Source organism: Eucyclogobius newberryi, unplaced genomic scaffold (genome assembly GCF_026437365.1).
Source record: "Eucyclogobius newberryi isolate DKJ021-1_F unplaced genomic scaffold, fEucNew1.0.hap1 SCAF_21, whole genome shotgun sequence".
Taxonomy (NCBI): domain Eukaryota; kingdom Metazoa; phylum Chordata; class Actinopteri; order Gobiiformes; family Gobiidae; genus Eucyclogobius; species Eucyclogobius newberryi.
The window spans coordinates 10,328,832-10,350,240 of record NW_027315846.1 but is presented as its reverse complement, the minus strand read 5'-3'; the positions used below and the strand labels follow the sequence as shown (position 1 = coordinate 10,350,240).

General features: G+C 40.7%; 1 protein-coding gene across 2 annotated transcripts in view; it reads right to left on the bottom strand.

Annotated features, from left to right (window-relative positions):
* The window catches only part of rab11fip5a (RAB11 family interacting protein 5a (class I)), a 33,605-nt gene extending 27,113 nt beyond the window's left edge, over positions 1 to 6,492 (bottom strand). Inside the window, exon 1 of one of the 2 annotated variants that reach the window (XM_072458390.1) lies at positions 5,870 to 6,492. In XM_072458390.1, the coding sequence (XP_072314491.1) occupies positions 5,870 to 6,219 (350 nt within the window). In that variant the 5' untranslated portion in view covers positions 6,220 to 6,492. The remainder of the gene's footprint in view (positions 1 to 5,869) is intronic. The other variant, XM_072458389.1, reaches the window with a different exon arrangement.
* Positions 6,493 to 21,409: the final 14,917 nt, after the last annotated feature.

Below are 21,409 nucleotides of genomic sequence, written 5' to 3'. Positions count from 1 at the left end.
AAACCTTCCATGTTATTCCAATGGGGAAATTGCCAGAACATGTTTACACTTTAGACTTTCACAAACTCCTCTTAGGGCGTCAACCCTATTAACCTGAAATTTGGTGAGACTCATCTTAAGATAAGATAAGATATTCCTTTATTGTCCCACATGGGGAAATTTCATTGGTGCAACGCAGGTAGATACAGAGGTAGATACAGAAGAACAGATCACTTATAGGAAGTCTGAAAAACACTTTCAGTAGAAGATCTATAAATAAATAAAAACTCCCATAGACAAATAAATAAATAATACCATTGCATGTGATCCCGACAGTAATTGCACATGAATATGTGTCACGACAGCACATAGATTGCACATGAATTTCACAGTAATTGCACATGAATTGCACATGAATTCCAACAGCAATTGCACATACGACAGAATTGCACATCAGTATTAGGTTAGGTCAGTATTGCGCCGGGATAACGTGACGATCTCCGGGTAAGACGACAGTTCTCCGCAGTTTCATGAGTTCCTCCTTTGTGGAAACGCGGTACGGCGCCGGCCGGGGGGCGGGGCCGGAGCCGGGGGGCGGGGCCAGAGCCGGGGGACTCAGAGCCAAAACACATCGCAACGACACGACGAAAACACTCAATCCAGCCGAATAAAGTCAAAACAAAAAGGGTGGACCATCAAAAGTTATCCACATTTTTATTCAAAGAGTCACGGTGTCTGTGCGGCAAAGCCGCACATTTTGTCAAGAATTCAAAATAAAATTGCTTTTTGATGGTAAAACAAAGGGGAGAAGATGTGACAGCGTCACAGATTCAGCAGTAGGCGTAATAAAAGGACAATTGGGGCGCGTTAGCGCCCCCTCCTCTTGCGACGTGGCGGCGGCGTAGCGAGGGCCGATCATTGCCGCTTGCGGCTATATTTATTATTATTTGTAAGTATCCCAATGACGATAAAAAATATGTAAAATATCCCCTAACCCTTATAACTTTTTTATTTTTAATTTTGCATATCCTCGTGCAACATTCATAATATTATCTAATATTTATATGTTGCCCACCTCTACTAGCGCGCCATAAATAATGTAAACAAGCAGGAAAGGTTATTCTAAAGTCCAAATCATGTACCTGTCTTGTGGGGCTGCAAGATGTACCACACATTTACAATTAGCAACAACATATACCATAACATATACTCTGTAGTTTAGGCCTCTACACACATGTTTTGAAATGCATGGGATTCTTCATTGGTTTACCAGTTCATATCTCAGTCATGTCTCAAAGTATTGCTCCTGGACACGTAAAAAATGTGCACTTTGAACCAAATCCAATTATCAAACCAAAAAATGGCAGATTTAATTGCAATGTTTTCATGTGATAATTGATCTGTGCTTCTCAGAATCTCTACACAGCAAAGAAGTGCACAATTAATGAGCAACACATTATATGAGTAAGTGTCTTGTCTATCTTAAGCATGTGTCGTCATGCTGTGGAAATTCCATACCGGCCCAGCCCTAGTTGGTAGAAAATCTAAAATAAATAATAATAATTAGTATGGTGACATTTGGAGAAGAATCCAGTGTTATTTTTTGTTGTAAGTGCCTTTATTATGAAAATAATAAGCATATCAAGTTGTGAGTTTGAATCCCGGCTCTGACAATTTACTGCATGTCCTCCCCCCACTCTCATCCCCATCTCAAGCTAAACTGTCCTGTCTGAAAGCCTTGTATCTATAATTTCTTTGATCAATATGGAGTTTGATTGCATTGATTTATTTATTTTTTTGACAACCTTGCTATGGCTGTAGTAGACTAAATACATTCTCAATAATTCTAAATAAAACATTACCCGATTCCTATCAATTAATCGACTAAAAAGAGGCGTGGCTCTGGCAAAAACTCTCAAAATTGTTAGGCTCACTTACAAAAACTAATCAACTATACAGAGACGTACGATAAATCATTGTAAAATGGCAAATTCATAAAGGGAAAAGGCAAATTAAACAGTCCAGTTGCTCCCAAAACTCCAGCTGATTCACTCCATGCCTTCTCATTACACCAGTGTTCCATAAAAATACTTCAACCAAGACCATCGACAGATTAATCAACTAAAGGACCAGGGGCCAAACAATCCTTGGAAGGACAAAAAAAAAAGAAAACCCGTACTGGCATCGGCAACATCACAAACAAAGCCCTCAAAAATCTAAAATCCGAAGTATAAAATCAAAGTGACAGACGCTCATTCCCAGATTGAAGGGTGTTCCCCTACATTCTGTTCATCACATGAACATTCACTGTCACCTTAAAATGTAGGTCACAATATGACACAGCAGAAGGTGGCAGTGCAGAAACTATGGCAACTGGCAAGTCAACTGAGAAGACAAAGACACCTTCCTTACTTCAAATGTATTACCAGTAAATGCATGTGTTTGTCATTTGGTAAATTGTCGTGTCGTTTCATTGGGGGGGAAGATATGTACAGTAAAGGTATGGCTTGTTGTGCCTTCGCTGCTCCATTGAACTGGAAATACCAAAGGGAAAGCACCCAACACCCACCTTCACAGAAATCTGACACGGCATCTGTGCTGCTAATGTAGATACATCACTGCAGCCTCCCACGTCAGGCAGGTTCACCGTTCAAACGCAAAGAATAAATACTGACAACAGATCCACACTTACAGAGTTACTTCGTGTTTAGGTTGTCGCAAAACTTTTTTTTTCTGGGCAAAAAAAGATAATTTACTTGATTTATTCCATGAAGAAAACTGAGAACAGCCCCTTAAACTCCTTTAAATCCTGTATTTGGGTAGATGTTTTGTGTCCCAAAACCTTTTTCACTGCATTTTTTCAGGGTGTATAACCAGACAAACAAACCTACACTGCCAATGGTCATAAAGTCTGAAGATACAGGTTCCAATCGCAAACATAATTGACAAGACAACATATCAACATACAAACATCAAGTACGAGCACCTCTGCAAAAGAACTAAAAAGGTAAATTTAAAACTAAAAACATAAATTACTGCTATATTTTCCTAGGCGACTCTGAATCGTCGTTTTACCGTTTCGTCCCGTCCATGCTCAGTGCAGAAGCGCCGCTCCGGACCAGCCCGGATTCACCAAATGCCACATGGAGATACAAAATGTACCACGACACTGAACTGCTGACACATGCTCTGCACAAACACGGGCCTAACCTTCAAGTGACCAGCTCCGCCGCGGCCAGAGGAGGAGACCGGCTCCTCTCGGCTCAGGTTTACAGGTGCACCGGAGTCAAACCGACACCGGGCATTCATTAAAGGCCATATCACGAAAGGGCACACACTGATGGACTTATGTATTATCTAGTCTGTGCTAGTCTGTAGCTTTAGCCACAAGAAGGAACATGATGTATGGAAACGGCATTGAATGTGGTGGTTACACTGTGGTCTTAAAAATCAGTATGACCGGCTGAATATTTGGCATTCAAGAAACTCAAAGTACCTCAAAATACATGGAAAATACCAAGATTGTAGCAGCACCAAAGTACTGAGCCACTAAATGTGAACAGAAGGTCCTGATGCACAATCTAGTCCACAATGTATGAACCACTGCATTGCTAGAAAATAATACTGATGTTTATCGCTGTGTATGCGATTTGTTTTAATGTATTTATTGCTATTGTTTGCCCTGATTTGATTTTACTGGCTTTATTGTATTTGGACAAAAGAGATCAAATTGAGAATGTACTACTACAGTGTGTAGTGTTTTTTTTAGTGTTCTGTGTTTGTGCTGCACTTTGGAAACTGATTCTGCTTATATATAAAAATGGTTTCGGTCTGACTGTATAGGTAATGTATATGTAGATGTATATGTCCCTATCCTCTGCATTGCCCACACAAAGACATAAGACCTGCCAAAAGAACAGGGCGGCAACAATTAACTGGAATAATTGTGACGAATCAACTAAAATAAATAATCGTGGACTATTTTAATAATCATTTTGTATCAATTGTTGTATCAATTTGCAATATCTCACAACTAAAGAAATGATTATTGTTTTTATTGTGTATCTAGAAGCCTGTTTCCACCTATAAATATGGAAAAAAGAATGCAATAAAGTCAACTACAGAAATAATAATTCGTTGCAGCCCAAACAATTCGCATCGCATTATCATCACAGCCATCTCTAAACTATGAAGCTGGTGCGTTCTCTTTTTACCGCCGTTATCATAGCAACAGCTAAAGCCAACGAGTTTGAGCTTGTTCTCCATATTCATTTCCCAAGCCACAGAAGACAGGCTATTTCTGTTCTGAACAATTCAGAAAGGAAAAGCGCATCAAACTGAAACAACATGGATGTCAGTGTTCTCTTTGCCACGCAGTGAACTTAAGGCTTCTACATCTAAATACTTCCACTTTTAACTCCACAGTAATGTTACTTTACTGCATGTTTCAACTGCTGACACTTCTCAAACTTGCTGTGAAATAGTGTCTGAAAGTAACTTGGCAATGAGACTAAAATGAGCCTACAAAGACGAGAAGTCCATGCAGGTCCTGGTGGTTGATAGGCGTCGTTTCTTGGCTGTTAAATGTAAAATAATAAATACAAATTAAAATAAATAGAAGAAAGAATAAAAACTGTTACTGTTACAGACTCAATAATGGCCATCACTTCTCAACCATGCAAAACGCTCTTCATTTACGAAACAAGATGCTTAAAACCACTGTCAGTTGGGAGTAGATTTGTCAAAAGTATCCATAGTATATCAATAGAAAACTAGTATCGAAACTAGGTACTAATTTGAAGTATCGATACTGAAAAAATAACATAAAATGGGCAAAACTCAACCTTTCCTGAATAGTTTTAGAGGTATTGATCAGAACTTGTATAAGACCACAGGGAAATATGAAAGAAAGTACTATTAGTGTTGAAAATACCAATCAATCGTCCAATACCTGTATCGAGTATCGAACCTTGGTATCAAAATCCAAGTTTGAAATGTTGGTATTGTGAAAACGATCGTCGGTAGTGTCGTTTAGGCGACACTCGCACTATTACGAACTGTCGTATCAAAAGAGAAAAGTGGAATTACATTAGGGATCATTTCCATATCCCTAACACAACTTTCTCACATTGTTTTTGGCACAAATAAGACCCACACAGACAAAGTCCAAAGGGTGCGTCCGCTTCATACAACACTACTGACATTGTGCAGATTCATCTTTTTCATTATTTGCATTTGACAACATTATCCATTGTTTTACGTTGCACAACATCATCAACGCCAGTTCCAACTAGAATTCTGTTTTCATTCAAAGTCTACAATTCAAAAAAGAAGCCTGCTGCGATCACGTCCCACCAGTTTGCTGCACTTTCAAACACTGAGGAGGGTCCGGCTGTGGATGGAGAACAACATGTTGTTCTAAAAATACTCTGGAGCATTCTAGTCATAAAACTGTTAGATAATCCCTGGAATTGGGACGGGGCAGTAATCCTCACTCAACTACGTCACATCATTGCTATTAGGAAAACAAACACAGCAGGGAGCTACTACTACCCATGCAGGCAGAGGAGGGGCCCTAGAAGTTTCCAGAGGGGCCAGTTACTTTACAGAAGTATATGTTGTGGGACATGAGGCGTGTGTGATGTTCCCAGAGTTGTTATGGGAGAAGGAGGGAGAGGGTGTGTCTGCAGGGCCCTGATGCAGCACCAGAGATTTGACAGCTGTGTTTTAGTTCCTAGAGCAGAACAAGCTGCAAAAGAACAGACCAAATGCAATGAGACAAACGGTGCACGATGAAGTCCACGAACCATCTGCACACTTGACACACACACACACACACACACACACGTCACACACACACACACACACAACTGTCAGGTGCAAAACTTACTGGTTTTTCACGCCTCTGCTCCCAATAAACGCCCTGTCCAGAGGGATCACCGCCTGTCCCAGGAACACGTCCAGCCCGATGAGAGCCCGGTGCATGACGGTGAGGACCAGCTCGGTGCCGCTCTCCAGGGCGCCGGGCTGCAGCTCAAACGTGCACTCCTCCCGCCACTCCGGCTCGGTGGTCTTCTCCGCCACGCAGGTCGAGTATTTCTCCTTCGCGAGCTGGATGATGGTGTACACGTCGCTGGTGCCGTTCTTGCCCTTGCCCCGCAGCGCTCTGCCTTTGAGCACCGTCACCTGCACGTGCGTCGGTATCCATTGTTGGTCCTCGTCCGGGTTTAGCGAGGACATGTCCACCTCCAGACAGACTGACTGACCTGCCTCTGTCTGCGCCGGGGGGAGGTGGTGCTGTCCGCCGCTGCCGCCTCCTGCTGCTGCCGCCGCCCTGCTGCTGCTGCCGCTCGCGGTCACATCAGCTCCGGGGCTGGCGGGCGGTGCCGCATTATGGCTGTCGTCTCTCCTCTCGGAAGTACTCCGTGCACTCGCGGTGTCTCTGCCGCAGCAGCAGCGTCCGTGCTCTGCCTCTCTCGCCCCGCCGTGCGGGCCTCTCTGCGGGCAGCGACGTCACGCGTTACCCCCCTTCTGCAGGACAAGGAAGTTCAGCACATGGCGGTGTCTGTGGTGCTGTGTCTGTGCTTCTGTGGACATGTGGACATGTGTGTCTGTGGACATGTGGACATGTGTGTCTGTGGACATGTGGACATGTGTGTCTGTGGACATGTGGACATGTGTGTCTGTGCTTCTGTGGACATGTGTGTCTGTGGACATGTGTGTCTGTGGACATGTGGACATGTGTGTCTGTGCTTCTGTGGACATGTGTGTCTGTGGACATGTGTGTCTGTGGACATGTGGACATGTGTGTCTGTGGACATGTGGACATGTGTGTCTGTGCTTCTGTGGACATGTGTGTCTGTGCTTCTGTGGACATGTGTGTCTGTGGACATGTGGACATGTGGACATGTGTCTGTGGATGTCACTAACCGTTCCACACGTACCGGGACTTACCGGGCTGTGGAGGAATGCACGTGTTTCTCACGGGATTCCTCCAGCTGGATAAACGGCATCAAATTAGACAAATAAAGATACAAAACCACGAACAAAGATAAGTGCCAAGATCCTCCAGTGACAAAATGGATCAACTCTGAACTAAATGACACAAAAGACTATGACAAATAGACCTTGTTCCTGCTGTTGCAGCTGAGCTGAAGTCTTTAGCTCATTTGCTTAGGATTTCTGGGTAAAATGCAAACAAATACAAGGGCAACAAAAACTCAACTCTTATTGCCATGGTAACAAAAGCATCACTTATTAAAAAGTAGATTTTTTATCTTAAAAAAAAAGTATATTGAATAAAAGCAATATAAGAATTGTTTTACCATTATTATTTGTTTTCATGTTCTTATTTTCATGAAATGTAGGCTATTTAAGTTGATTTTTTTTTCCCACATAGCCTCATACATTTGAAGACTTCTTGTCTATTATTTTAAATTTGGCAATGTAGTTTCAGTTTGGAGATAGAGACAGATACACAGGCTCTGCAGACCGTGCTGTATGATGCCACTGCTGCCTGAACCCAAACCTCACTTAAACTGATCCTGACATTTGAAGGCTAAAAGTGTCCTATAGTTGTTTGTGAGCTTTGTCATTGCTATAAAGTGGGCTGCTGCCAGGTAAGCCTAATTGTAGGGAATGTTAATTAGCCTACTCAGTACAAGTAGCCAAAATGTAATGTAAATGTAATTTACTGTTTCAGGGTGTCACTATTGCACATCTATCAATGCTAACGACAATACAGTCTAATAATGCACCCTCTATGAACCCTCTATAAATGTTCTACCGTGTTTTCACACAGTTGTTAGTTGCCATAGTGTCCTTGTTAATGTCACTTTTCAAGCTGTTTCTGAGTCTTGCTGTATGTTTTGTATTTTGGTCGCCTTGCTTCATGTTTAAAGAGTGAATAGCTCATTCCCTGCCAACTTACCTTCTCTAAACTTATTTGACCTTGTGTGTCTCCTCTGACTGAGCACTGAGTTACTGCTTGGATTGTTGGCTGCCTCAAATGTTGGAATTTAGACCAGTTCACTCTGCTGCTGAGGGCTGATGGAATGCAAACACATCAATAAATCAATAGTGTTTTGACCTTGGCTAATGGAAGGTTATATAATTCATCAGTGTAATTATCTGTGTTTGATTACGAGGTAATAACTAGAAAAAGCCATGCCGCTGTTCTTAAGTGCAATTTTTAGGTTTTACTTAAAGGGTCTATATCATGAAAAAAAAATCAGAGCTTTTAACCTTCTTACGGTGCTATTGGTGCCTCGTATATGTGCCCAAAGTGTTTTTTTGATTGATTCCTGCCGTCATTAGCTAGAGAACAGTCTCTATCCTTCCCCTCGGATGAGCAGACGGACGGGGCCTACTCACCAGGATGAGTCATCCTTTGTACTCTTAAAGTACATTTTTAAAATACATATTTAGGATTTGTGAATGTGATACTTTCACTTTTATAGTATTTTTTCCCTCATGTATTTGTACTTTTACAAGACTTCTTCCACCACTGGTTTTAACAATGAAAATACATTTGGAACCCATTTACCCAGAGATCTTTTCTATAATAATTGTATTGAGCAAAGTTTAAGTTTGATAAAAACATGGTCTTTCATCACACAGACCATCCAGATTATCTTTTTACTTTTAACAGTGAAGAATGAAACAACGTTTATACAGCAATCCACAGAATTGTTACAACGCTGAGTTCCCCATGTGCCCTTATTATATATATTTATAGTACTTTCTCTTTGTCTCATCCTTATTATGGGTGCAATTTTACACAATTTGTAAGTGTGAAGTTGATGAAAAAGGACCTAAACCCATAGGTGCACAATAAAACGTTCACACATTTGGCATGCCCTAATGTTGGGTAATTTAATTAGCCTTTTCCTGTACTGCAGTAGTACACACAAGAACTCTTTTCATATTTTTATAATAGTGGAAGTTTGACATTCCACTCTCTCAGTATATCATCAATTCAAAGTGACATTTTTCCTGTTTTGGCCAAATAATTTGAGATAGCCAGTTTGTCTCCGTAGGGGTTTGTGCTGGGTTAATTTTAGAGGTGCTACTAATTAGCTTTGAGAATAAATTAGTTTTGGACCAGTATTAAATGTGGGGAAAATCATTTTAATAAATAGTACAATCTGTGCCTCATAAAATCTAGTCAGAAGCCCAAAAATGTTTAAGCCTTTGCCAAAGTATTTTTTGGCCGTCAACTGAAGTGGTAGTGCCAGTTCTAATGGGCAGGTCTGGTTGGTAACAGTCCAGACTTCTGAAACTACGAGAAGTCTCGAAATCAACAGGCCCTGCGGGTGTTCAGCTCATCACAAATTCTAGCATTGAAAGTTTAGCTATAACTTTAATTGTGCTCTTTATGTTTAATGTTTAATAAAATGCAGTTTCTTCTCTCCAAATGACCACCGACAACACATTAAATCATCTGCTACATGGCAAAAAAGCTGCATACAGAACATTCTATCATGCGTGCATTTAGGAGAATCAACCCAAAATCATGACTCACCCTAATGATTTTGATATTTTTTCATCATTGTGATCCAGCGACATGGGTTCACATGTGATTACACTTTCTGTACCAGCACACGTAAGGTTAATATACAACACTGTACACACATAAATGTTTTCTGCATATGACTCAGCCGTTGCACTGCAATGGGGCGTTTGTCAGGGGCAGTGGGCCACATCACAGTGTAGGGATTACAGTCAAATAAGTCTTCTGAATATGTATTTTTGGTGTAGAATGTAATGTATTTAATTACGTCCAGTATTTAGTTACTTCCAGTTCCCAACACCTCAACCCTTCTCCAATGTGGAACCACCATCTTGGTCAGAAGTGCCAGAGGATCTCCCTGTTGTGTTTGTGTTGCACCAGGAAGAGCCCTGGGTGGAACCTGTATGCGTCAAAATGCAAATCACTTGGAGGCGGACGATTTGTTGTAGCAACCCTGGAAGATAAAAACCGGAAGAAGGGTTGATCAGAGTTTTAAAGGTATGTAAATGTGTATTTTTTTTTACATTTTATAAACACAAGTCATGATCTATCCGTCTCCAAGGTAAACATGTTCAAATCAAATGTAGCTTTTACCGATAAGATTGTAATGTTGATTTATTCTTACTTATTTGTAATTCTGGTGCTTCTGAGCTGAACATGACGCCTGTCCAGGTACTGAACATGTGTACCTGTGCCTTAAAGGTTAACATTTTTCTCCTGATAATATAATATATGGGGTTAAATATGTGCCATTATTTGCTATGTACGTAGAGGTGACTGCAAACAAAACCCAGAAGTATTCAAAATCCCCTCAGAGTGACGTGAATTACGACATAAGAATCCTTGAGCCCTGTCCATGCAAATCAAAGCAGAGGGAACATGCAGGAGTGCCAGGTTCCGCCTTGAAGACTTCATAAGGGCCTGGTGGAGTTTAATGGACACTCAGAAATCTGATAATCGCTAAAAATGCTTGGGTTTTGATGCCTCTTGTTATCTTTCACTCTCCCTTTGATGGGCCCCCATTGGCTCACATCCAATGGCTCTCACACACCGGCTGTGTGTGAGGAACTGTGAGCAACACGGACGGGATGAGCGGGTGAAGACGGTAGCGCCCTCTGTTGACATTGTGGGAACAACAACGAGGCAATGAGCTGGGAAGTTCTGTTTGTGCTGCATTTAAATAAGGAAAGTAACTGAACATTTTTGATTATGGGAAAGAATAAAAATAATGTAAATTTTACTTATATAGGACAGCATTTCTCAAGCATTTGCCACCTATGATTTTTAATACCACAGTAAGTTGACAAATAGCATTTCAAATCATGGCCAATACAACACAATAGCACACAAGTTCTCATCAATGAAAAAAAGTTATTCTTAGTTTATTAATTAATATTCCACACACGTACTGTATTATCATTATTTTATTAATTTAACATAAAACAGTATTTTCACACATTTCATCTACATAGTCCAATATATTACTTTTTTTCCAAATGGCATATTTATTCTGATTCTTCATACAGTACACAGACATCTCAGAAATATCACTTACAAATAGTAAACTGTGATAGATAATACACGTCAGTCTTCAAAACTCGCATGTTCAAAATTGCTCCTTACATTTTCATTACAAAACAAAGTGTCAGCACTGGAATTTGAGCAGATCATTAACAAACCAAAACCAAGCTTGTGCCATAACACTGCTGCCTCCCCTCATCACGCAAGAGAGAGCCCTGTTTGAGCTTCATAAAGGCATCTAAAAGGCTCCAAATGAGGCTCTGAAATGTTTAGCAATATTTTTCACAATCTTTAATCTGTCTAATTAAGTTATTATCTCACAGGCCAGACCAGGCGACACTGAGCTTATATTATCTTCAAAGAGGAATACCACACTAATATAATCTATTCCTGGTTCAGCGCTGCCCATCACCTCCTCAGATTCATATCTCGGCTCGACAGGTGTTACATAACCAGGACTAATCCAGGGTGCTTTATGGACCCACACACTTTGGGACAATAAGAAGAAGCAGCTGCCGCCACAGAAGATCCACCAAGACTGACATAAACTAGAGCCGGGTCCTGGTCCGAGTCCACAGTGCAAATGGCCTACTTAGAGTTTAAACTGTGTAATTAGAAATCTAATCAGGTCTCATAATGAAATGCCTGCGTCCTTAGTGCTGGACTCACATCGACCCAGAGACGGACCACAGCTGCCACTGCCTGTAAACGCCCCACTACAGCATATGATACCGTGATCATTTATGGCTGGACATAGTCAGTCAAATAAGTGCTCTTGAAATATGGGTAATTTGGAGGTTTAGTTTGTAAATAATAGTTAGAACTGCAATGTCTTGACTCAAGGGTGTTGAGTCAAGACATCTCATCACACACTTTCTGTGCACTCAAACTCCCAATGTTCTTCAGCAGCAATCATCTAATCTTCATGATGGTGCAGCGGTCCCAGGTTTGAATCTCAGACTGTGTGGTGTTGTTCCTGTGTGCATGTAGTTGGACTTCAAATTTCCATTTTGAACGAACAAAAAGAAAAGATGGAGTAAGGTTGGCACTCAAATAATACTTTAATCTCAATCTTGGTCATTTTTGATTATTTATCTTACTGAGATCTCCTTAAAATGTCATAGTGAGCCTGCAGACCCTGAAGATATTTGATCTTCTCTCTTCAGCCTAAATATTTAGTCCAGCACAAAGCCCATAACACCACTTTTACCAATATTAACTTCTGCTCTGCAGCTGCTGAACACGGTTTACTGACTCCACAAGTGTGACTATTGGACTGTTGAGATGGACGGACTCCATCCATTTGTCTAATTATATCATATATATTATGTATTATAATATATATAATGTATATGTTATAACTATGTTATCAATTGAATAAACGTTACAACTTATACAATGAGATATAACACTGCTTTGGACAGCCGGATATTGGTTCATGCATTAATGTGCATCTCTATTGTAGGAGCCAATTGGAGCCAATCTTGCTGCTTGGCCACATGCTGAAATAACTATTCACCAAGGACAGGCCTATAGTTCTTAAATCATAGTGACTAAAGGATCCCAGTGTGATATAATGAGGCCTTTAAACCTTTGGTGCCGGTAACATGTCTAACCAGCGACAACAAGGACGCGTCATAATGAGTGGTTTGTTTGTGGTCTGGAGCTGAAACAGGCGCAGCTCGGTCTCAGGGGACAGGTGGGGTTCTGCTGGAGGTACATTTACTGCTGAAACGAGGTCTTTTGCCGCGACACACTGCAGGGCTGCAGAGAAAGAATATATTTAGACCTCATAGAAAATGAAACATTCACAACTGACGTTTCCATCCTTCGTCTTATGAGATTGTTAGAACGAGACAGTTACCTGGCCCTATTGCCAAGTAATGCATTTCCCCAGATATATGTCTATATATCTATAGTTTTCAAGCCGACCCCTACTGTGTGGGTCTTGTTATTTCCCACAGCCCGTGAAGCCGCGCTTCGTGCCGCGGACGCGGCGGTTTTGCGCGCTCCTGACGCGGACAGCTGGCGGAGCGCACTGTTTGTCTTTGCGGTGCCTTAATGCGGTGTCGGTTTCACGGCTCTTGGGACGTGCTCTGCCCCCTTTGTGCCGCTTAACCACGGACTTACCACTCTTTGTCCAGTTTATTTTTTAATTATCCGCTAAACTGCGGCAGGGGCGGTGTGGGAACGAGTTCAGCGCCTGTCAATCATCCATAAACGAGGTGGAAGTTTAGACTTATGTCTAAAGCCAAGAGCCATTAATGCAGAACATGATTTCAGTGATTCCTCTTAAAAAAAATATTGATGTTCACCTGCCCACAGGCCATTCTTCACATTCTATTGTACTGCCCCTGAACTCAGTGAAGTTCATCGACAAAGGAAACTGGTCAGTTAAAGCTCTGGTACACTATTGGTTTGCTTTTCAATCAAGATAGAAAAAAAACACATTAATAACCGGATTGTAACCCAATATTATTATTATTATTATTATAATAACAATAATGATCGTAATAATAATAAATTTGCTCATCTTCTTAGTGGCAGAACCATAGTGGCTCAGTAGCTCACAAGTTCTCTCTGTTGACTAAAAGTGGTACGACAGACGCTGACCAGACCGTGTTAAGTTTAAATTTGATACATTATATTTACATATTTATTTTGTTTCTAAATTCTGTCGATAACTTATTTTCTACTATGTATGATCATATTGTGACTTGAATAATCTCTATTATTGATTAACCAAACTCTTGAGGTCCCTATCATCACCAACACGCTGCTATATCCAACCTCTTCTCTCATACGCGTTTAATCCTCTTTAAATGACAGACTCAGTCCAAATTAGTGCCCATGTCTCCTCACTCATGGCCCAAACAAAGACATCACACGCCGTCCCCTGTCCCCTCCTGCTGCTGCTGTTTGTGCTGAATATTAAGTAGCTTGGAGTGATTTGTCCTTGGTTTGTCCCGCTCTGATACTTCCTCTCTAGGCGTCTCGTCCCCCATGAAGAGGCTAATCTGCTCTCCGCGGGTCCTCCCACTGTAGACCTGGTGTTGCTCGAACCATTGTTCACAGACTCGGCAGGACAATCCTCATGGTCTATTGTGACGAGGACTTCAAAAACACAGAGGAGTCAGTGAGCTAGTGTAGATGATATTGTACACAGGGCACCACTTGGTCTCAGGTCAGAATTGCCTCTTTAGACTGTTCTTTATGTACATAAGAAGGCAATTAGACACTAAATGAGCCTATAAGACATTATTAAGCTGCTAATGCACTGACTCTGAGTTTCTACTATGGTGGGCGACTTTGACAATATTCAGACAATAGTTTGACAAAGCTTCAAGAATGAGCTAAAATGTGCCTTTATTATCTTAGCAGAGGTTCAAGTGTCGCACAAAATGTGAATGGACCATAAAATGAACAGAAACATCACTTTATTCCCTAGTTGTAGAGATTACACTAGATGTTTCTGTCAGTTTTTGGGGCAATTTTAAATCCAATATATTTGATATTCTGATTTTTGCATATTTCCAAAACAACAACTGTGATATCATATATACATATATTTAAATCTCTCTCTCTCTCTCCTATAATTCTTTAAATCTCTCTCTCCTCTAATTCTGTAATTAATCAATTCTGTAATCTGTAATCCTGTAAATTGTCTTTCTATTGATTCATTCTTCATATGTATTGTCCTGCATTTGAGGCTTTATTGTTCAGAAAAGCTCAGTTTTTACCTCCTATCCCAGGCCACTGCTTTGTACTTTTTCTTATCATGATTATTCAGCAAACTCTATACACAAGATTAAAAAACTAAATTCTCACCAATAGAAAACAATAAAATCTGTTGCTTCTGCTTAAACATGTCATATCATTGTATACCTTTTGTTAATACGTCCTTGTATTCATTATTTCTTCTTCATTCTTCATGCACTATAGGCTACACAACATATGGCTAAATGTGCTCTATTATAGTGCATTTCCCACATCAGCCGACAAGAGCAAAGCCACTGTTGCAATTACTAATGGGAACAATGTCAAACAAACATTTAGATCACAAGGCTTCTTAAACCTTCAATTTGCATTACAGAAAAGGCTGCTTCCACTTTTGGTTTAAGAAAAGCTTTCCTGGAATATATGCACAGTGAAGTTCACTTGATACCTTTTATGCAAATTTGTTGTGATATAAAGATTCTGCTTTTTATTTAGTCCTTTTTAGTCCTATTTAGCCTCTTCCTGATGCAGTCCTCTCCTTTAAGCCACTAGTAACCTACTTAACTACCCTACTACCTGGTGTCAAATTAATTTACAGCCAAATTGTATGAATAATGAATCAAAGTCCATTCTGAAACAAGTGCTTTTCACCATTTCGCTGGGGTCAAAAGAGTGCTGTTCTGTACAAATTGCTGATAAACCCATTATGATTAAAATTTGACATTTATCAGTGCTTCTAAGCAGGGGGCTCGTACCTCCTGACGCCTCGCACTAACGCGGCGTGACAAAAGAGCAAAAGCAGATGTAAGAAGCACGAGTTTAACGCCGTCCCGTTTGAAGTCCCCGGGGAGCGTGCCTGACGTGTAAGCCCTCCGTCCCTCTCTGTTTGGGGTTGCCCGGGTACGACTAATTCCCGTGAGGACCTGCTTTTTTATAAAGTCTGGCTTTGTAAGCGGCTCTCGTTGACCCCCCGCAGGTCGCCGGGGCAGAGTTGGGGACTGTCCCAAGGATGCGCCGCACTCTATCAAGCACCATTATGTATGAGATCAGCACAGGGGAAGTGTCAGATCCAATGTTGGGGCACAGAGGGGGGTCGTACTCCGCTGAATAGAGAGCGAGAATGTGTCGTCACGTCTCAGAATTGTCAGTTGTTGAAGCATTGGACATTTTTAGACACTGAATTTAACTGAACGTTCATTGAAAAGGGGGAAAGGCGGCAGGGAAGAAGGCCGCCACAAAAATGACACGGATGGACCAACAATCGAGCGAGGACTGAAAAAAAATGATTGTTTTGATAAATTGAACTAGAACTGGACATATTTGACAGACTCTGGGCCTTTAGGTTTATAAAAGGTTTATACTATTTTGTTTTGTTGATATTATACATACAAGTTGGAAAAAATCTAATGCGAACGAAATTAAGAAAAGTATTATTTGCCAATGGTGAGCCAGGATGTTATGGAGATGTTCCACGGTTCTTTTCTATTCTTTTTTTTTCTTTTCTCATTCATATGTTACAATTATTGTGGGAAGAAACATTAAGATTCCTGAATTATTCACGATTGTTGGGACTTTGACAAAAACAACAGTGAAATCTTTCATTTGCTTTCTTCCACAAGTCTCTGGCTTTATAAAAATTAAACTTTCTGAATGTTGAAGTAATGATAGTGGCACATTGGCACATAAAAAAGTACTTAATTCCCAGTTTGACTTATTTGGAGTAAATATTGAACAGAAATAACCCATTGCCGCTATGATTATTATTATATTGTTTCGATTATCATTTTTGCCATTACAAAAGTATATTATTTGAATTTGAATAGCGAAAGACGGTTACCATAGCTTAAAATCATGAATAGTTGGGTTTAAGATGCAATCACAGCATCCAATTATTCCTGCAGTGTTTAGTTCAGATGATGACAGTTAAGATGACTTTTGCTAATACAGATTTTGTTGCTTGTGTCCTGTTTATCCTGCAGATTATTAGACTTTGTTACTGACTACAGTTTATGTGACATTTGTGGATTTTGCTTTGAGATATTTCTTGTAAAAATCCATTCATTAATTTGAGATATTTGAGTTCATCTGTAAAAATGTGCTCAAACTTCCTCAATTTCTCCTCTCACTTCCTTGTTTTAAATAAATAAATAAATAAATACTTCTGACAGACTGAAATCACCACATTCAGGTTACGTGCTACATACATACGTGTGTGTATTATTTATAATTTCACTCTCAGTAATTATTTTCTTTTCATATTCACTAAAGATTCACCAATCAAACGTATGATGTACAGTATCCATGAGTTTCATCTTTCTGTTATGTGTAACATTTGAATGGCTATTTTTGTTCAAAGGATACAATTTTAAGTTTTAAATTGTAATCACAACAACAATTAGTTTAATAATCAAACTCTTAATAAATATAAGCAAACTCAAATAGAATTAAAGCCGCAAGCGGCATCCAACGGCCCTCGCGGGCCGCCGGCCTTCCGACTCTGCTCTCTGCATTTTACAGAGATGGCGCTAACGCAATTGTCTAAGAACTAAGACAGCGACAAATTGGACATGTACAATGCTGTGCTTAACCAGTGCAAATGAACACAAATGTCGGTCAAATGTGCAGCTCCAGCGCACAGAGACCGTGACACTTGGAATAAAAATATGGATAACTTTTGATGCTCCGCTTGTGTAGATTATTTTTCCCAAATATGAGCTTGATCGAGCTATTGCCCACAGAGGAGTTCATTAAAGTGTGAAGCATAAATGTGAACATTTCAAGGATTTGGCGTTTTTCCCATTTGTGACAGTATATTTGCAGCTCCACGGCACAGAGACCGTAGCACTTAAAATCAAAATATGGATAACTTTTGATGCCCCATTTGTGTAGATGATTTCCCCAAATATGAGCTTGATCGGGCAATCGGCCTAGGAGGAGTTGGTGAAAGTGTGAAGCGTGAAAATGTGGTCATTTTGGAGATTTCGCTGTTTTCCCATTTCTGACATATATTTGCGGGTCCGCCACACAGAGACCGTAGCACTTAGAATCAAAATATGGATAAGTTTTGATGGCCCGCTTGTGTAGATGATTTTCCCCAAATATGAGCTTGATCGGACATTCGCCCTAGGAGGAGTTTGTTAAAGTGTGAAGTGTAAAAATGTGGTGATTTGAGCGATTCTACGATTTTCCCATAAGGATAACATGGGATGTTTCTGTCAACGCTACGGTTACGCCGTACAAAATATGACTTTGGCTCTCATACTTGTATGATCAGGATGGCAAATTAGAATTTAGTGCAAAATGTCATGTCATTTGGAAAAACTCTATTGTTTATAGGCCACTCTGAAGGCCAAATAGTCAGAATTCTGGGAAACGTTTGCGGCTCCGTCGCACAGAGACCGTAAAAGTTATCCTTAAAATTTGGATAACTTTAGATGCACCACTTGTCTAGAGGACGTACACCGATTTTGAGGTTGGTGGGCAAAACGCACTAGGAGGAGTTCGTTGAAGTGTAAAACATAAAAATGTGGTAATTTGAGAGATTTTGCGGTTTTCCCATAGGGATAACATGGGAGGTTTCTGTCATCGCTACGACTACGCCGTAAAAATGTAGGCATTTTTGTGATTGGCTTTTGTGATCGGGACGGCAAAATAGAATTTTGGGTAAAGTTTAGACAATTTTGGTAAAACTAATTTTTGACCTTCAATGTTAATTTAAAGGTCACTCTGTAGGGGGCGCTATCGCGGCCATTTCAATTTTGTCAGCCTAAACTGGTCCAAACTAGAAAGTTTAACAACTGATTCAAATTTGGTCCTAATCGGACTGGTTTTGATCAAATGGGAGCAATTTTTAGATCTGCAATATTCCAAAATAAGTTGTCCAACTTTGCGGCTGCGCCGCACACAGACCGTTAAAGGTATCTTAAAAAATTGAATAACTTTAGATGCCCCACTTGTCCAGAGGACGTACGCCGATTTTGAAGTCGGTGGGCAAAACGCCCTAGGAGGAGTTCGTCAAAGTTTGACGTGAACAAAATGACTAACACAGCGTATTTTCATTTTCAAAGGAAGATGGTGGCCATAGGGTAAGTCTGGGGGCGTGGCCACAATGTTTTTTTTTGTTCGTCCTCACGAGAGGAATGCGTGTCCCGAATTTTGTAGCTTTACGCCAAAGTTGACCTCGGGGCGTCTCCCATAGGCGCAATGTATTTTGACTTTTGTCGGTGGCGCTGTCGCGCCATTTTTTAACGAAAAAAAAAATGGCCCAGAAAAAATCAAATTTTTCGCCGATTCTGAATTTTGGGCAAAGTTTGGTGAGTTTTTGAGCATGTTCAGGGGGTCAAATTAGAGATCAAAAAGCAGAAGAACAAGAAAAATAAAAATAATAATATTTTTAGCAAAAACAATATAGCCGTTTCCACTATAACAACAAATTATACATCGTTTGAAAGCTCTAAGCCTTCCCCATGCCGCCATGGGGTGGAATCATCATTACGAGCGCTTACGCGCTGGTCACTCCCCATTCCGTCGGGATGCCCCGCCCACTCCCCATAGACTTCCATTGATTTGAGCAGATACAAGCATGGCCCATGCCTGCGGCATGGATTCTCGCGTACAGGACGATGCCAGGAGGGTTTTTGGAGGAATGCAGCGCTTCGCGCTGCTGTTGTCAACAATTTGTGAATGGGCGTAGCCCATTCACAAATTGTTGACTATTTCTGTCATAGCAGGAGTAAGTATGCATGATCCATGCCTTCGGCATGGGCTAGTTCACTGTACTTGCCAGGGGCGACGGGGCACCAAACATGCGGGCTGCGCCCGCATGTTTGGTCAGACAGTTGCAACGCTGCCTTCGGCAGCGTTGCGGGAGCAATAGGCCCTCTGCCCTGCTGGGGCTCGGGCCTAATAAACCTGGCAGTGTTGGATATAATTGAGATAAAAGGGATATAACGGTAGTCTATTATCACTGTTTGGTTCAGTGTTTTGAATATAGGACTGGACAATATGGTGAAAAAAAATAGTCAAGATTTTTTTCTTCATAATGGTTCCATCTCAATTTACAATTCGATTTAATTTGGACTCTTGAAAACCAAAAACAAAAATGGCCTCTAGTAATGATTTCATGAACATTTCCTATACAGAGTTGCCATTTAATACAAAAAATAATAAAATGTCTCCCTTCAGTGTCTGACCTGACGTGTTTTTACTGACAGAATATTGGCTGTGAATCACAACCATATTATTAGGATTAAACATCACTGAATCTTGATCTCTCGACCTTTCGATTAATTACTCATCCATATTTGAAGGCGTTGGATTGTTATGTTTTCGGTACAGAAAAAGCAGGGGGGGCAACATGTATTTCTGGTGCTCATATGTCCTTTTAACAGGAAACCCATGAACAATACACACAATCAATGTTTTTCACTTCACCTTCACTTGCCCTTCTGTCTTGTCTGGTGCACTTTGGGACGTCCCGGCGTGCTCACAGACTCCTGCTGCTTCTTAACAGCCACGGTCAACCCCCTGGACCTGCTGTGGACAGAGGAGTCAGGATTAAGTCGCTCTGTTTGCTTTAGGAGCCCCTCGGTAACCTTCACCCTGCCCCATGAGCGGACACGGGCCCCACACATTGACCGCTACCGTCCGCAACACAAAACGGCCAGCGGCGCAAGGTCAAAACCCTTTCCAAATCCATTCGCGCTCATTTCATCCCCGCGTGGTGTTATAAAGGGCGGCATTAGCATGGACAAACAGAGACATTTGGTCACAATAATCACTGCTAATCCGCCAGGTAATCCTCATCTGTGTAGTTATTCACAATGAGACTATGCAAAGACACCGCTGATGCTATGCACGGCCCCCGAGGCAGCATCTGATGTCATTGTGAAACATTATATGACATTTGGAGATGGACAGATCGGTGAGCAGTAAATGGGGAGGATAATCGCTGGGAAAAATAAACAAAAACTGACATTGAGTAAGATTATGTGATGATAAATCCACTTCTCAAAGTTAACTGAAAGGCATTCTGGTCATTTAAGGTATGGGGACCTTTATTTGCTCCAAAATGGGGACATTTCAGCATTGTAAGTACAAGAGCAGTAGGTGAATGAAAACATGCAGTTAAAAAACAAGGTGAACAACTGTGAAGAAATCAATCAGTTTAAAAAAAAATATTAGAATATACTTTGAATAAAAATAATCGGGTAAAATAATGATACAACACAGTAAAACTAGGCTAAAAAAATTCAGAAGCGCTTGTTGGCACTGATATTAAATTAAATATGTCTGGTAAATGAAGCATACTCATTGTACAATACAATGAGTTTTACAGTTTTCTAGACTGTAAAATCCACCACAGGTAGAAGCCTCTTTTGCCATGACCTGGTACAAGACATCTTTCCTTTTTGGTCAATGTAACACTGTACAATGTCCCTGTACAAATTAAAAAAAAAACATACCATCCTAATAAGTGGTGAGACAATGTTTCTACTTGCACATATCACTACACAGAGCGAGCGGACACTTTTACTTTAACCTCTCTGACATAGCGGATATTTCAAAATCAATATCACCATTTTTGTCAGCTCTAAACAGTAATAATTTAGTTTTTAGATACATCATTATATCATCCCCAGCAGATGTAACCAAATCTATTATTAGCCATCGGAATAACTA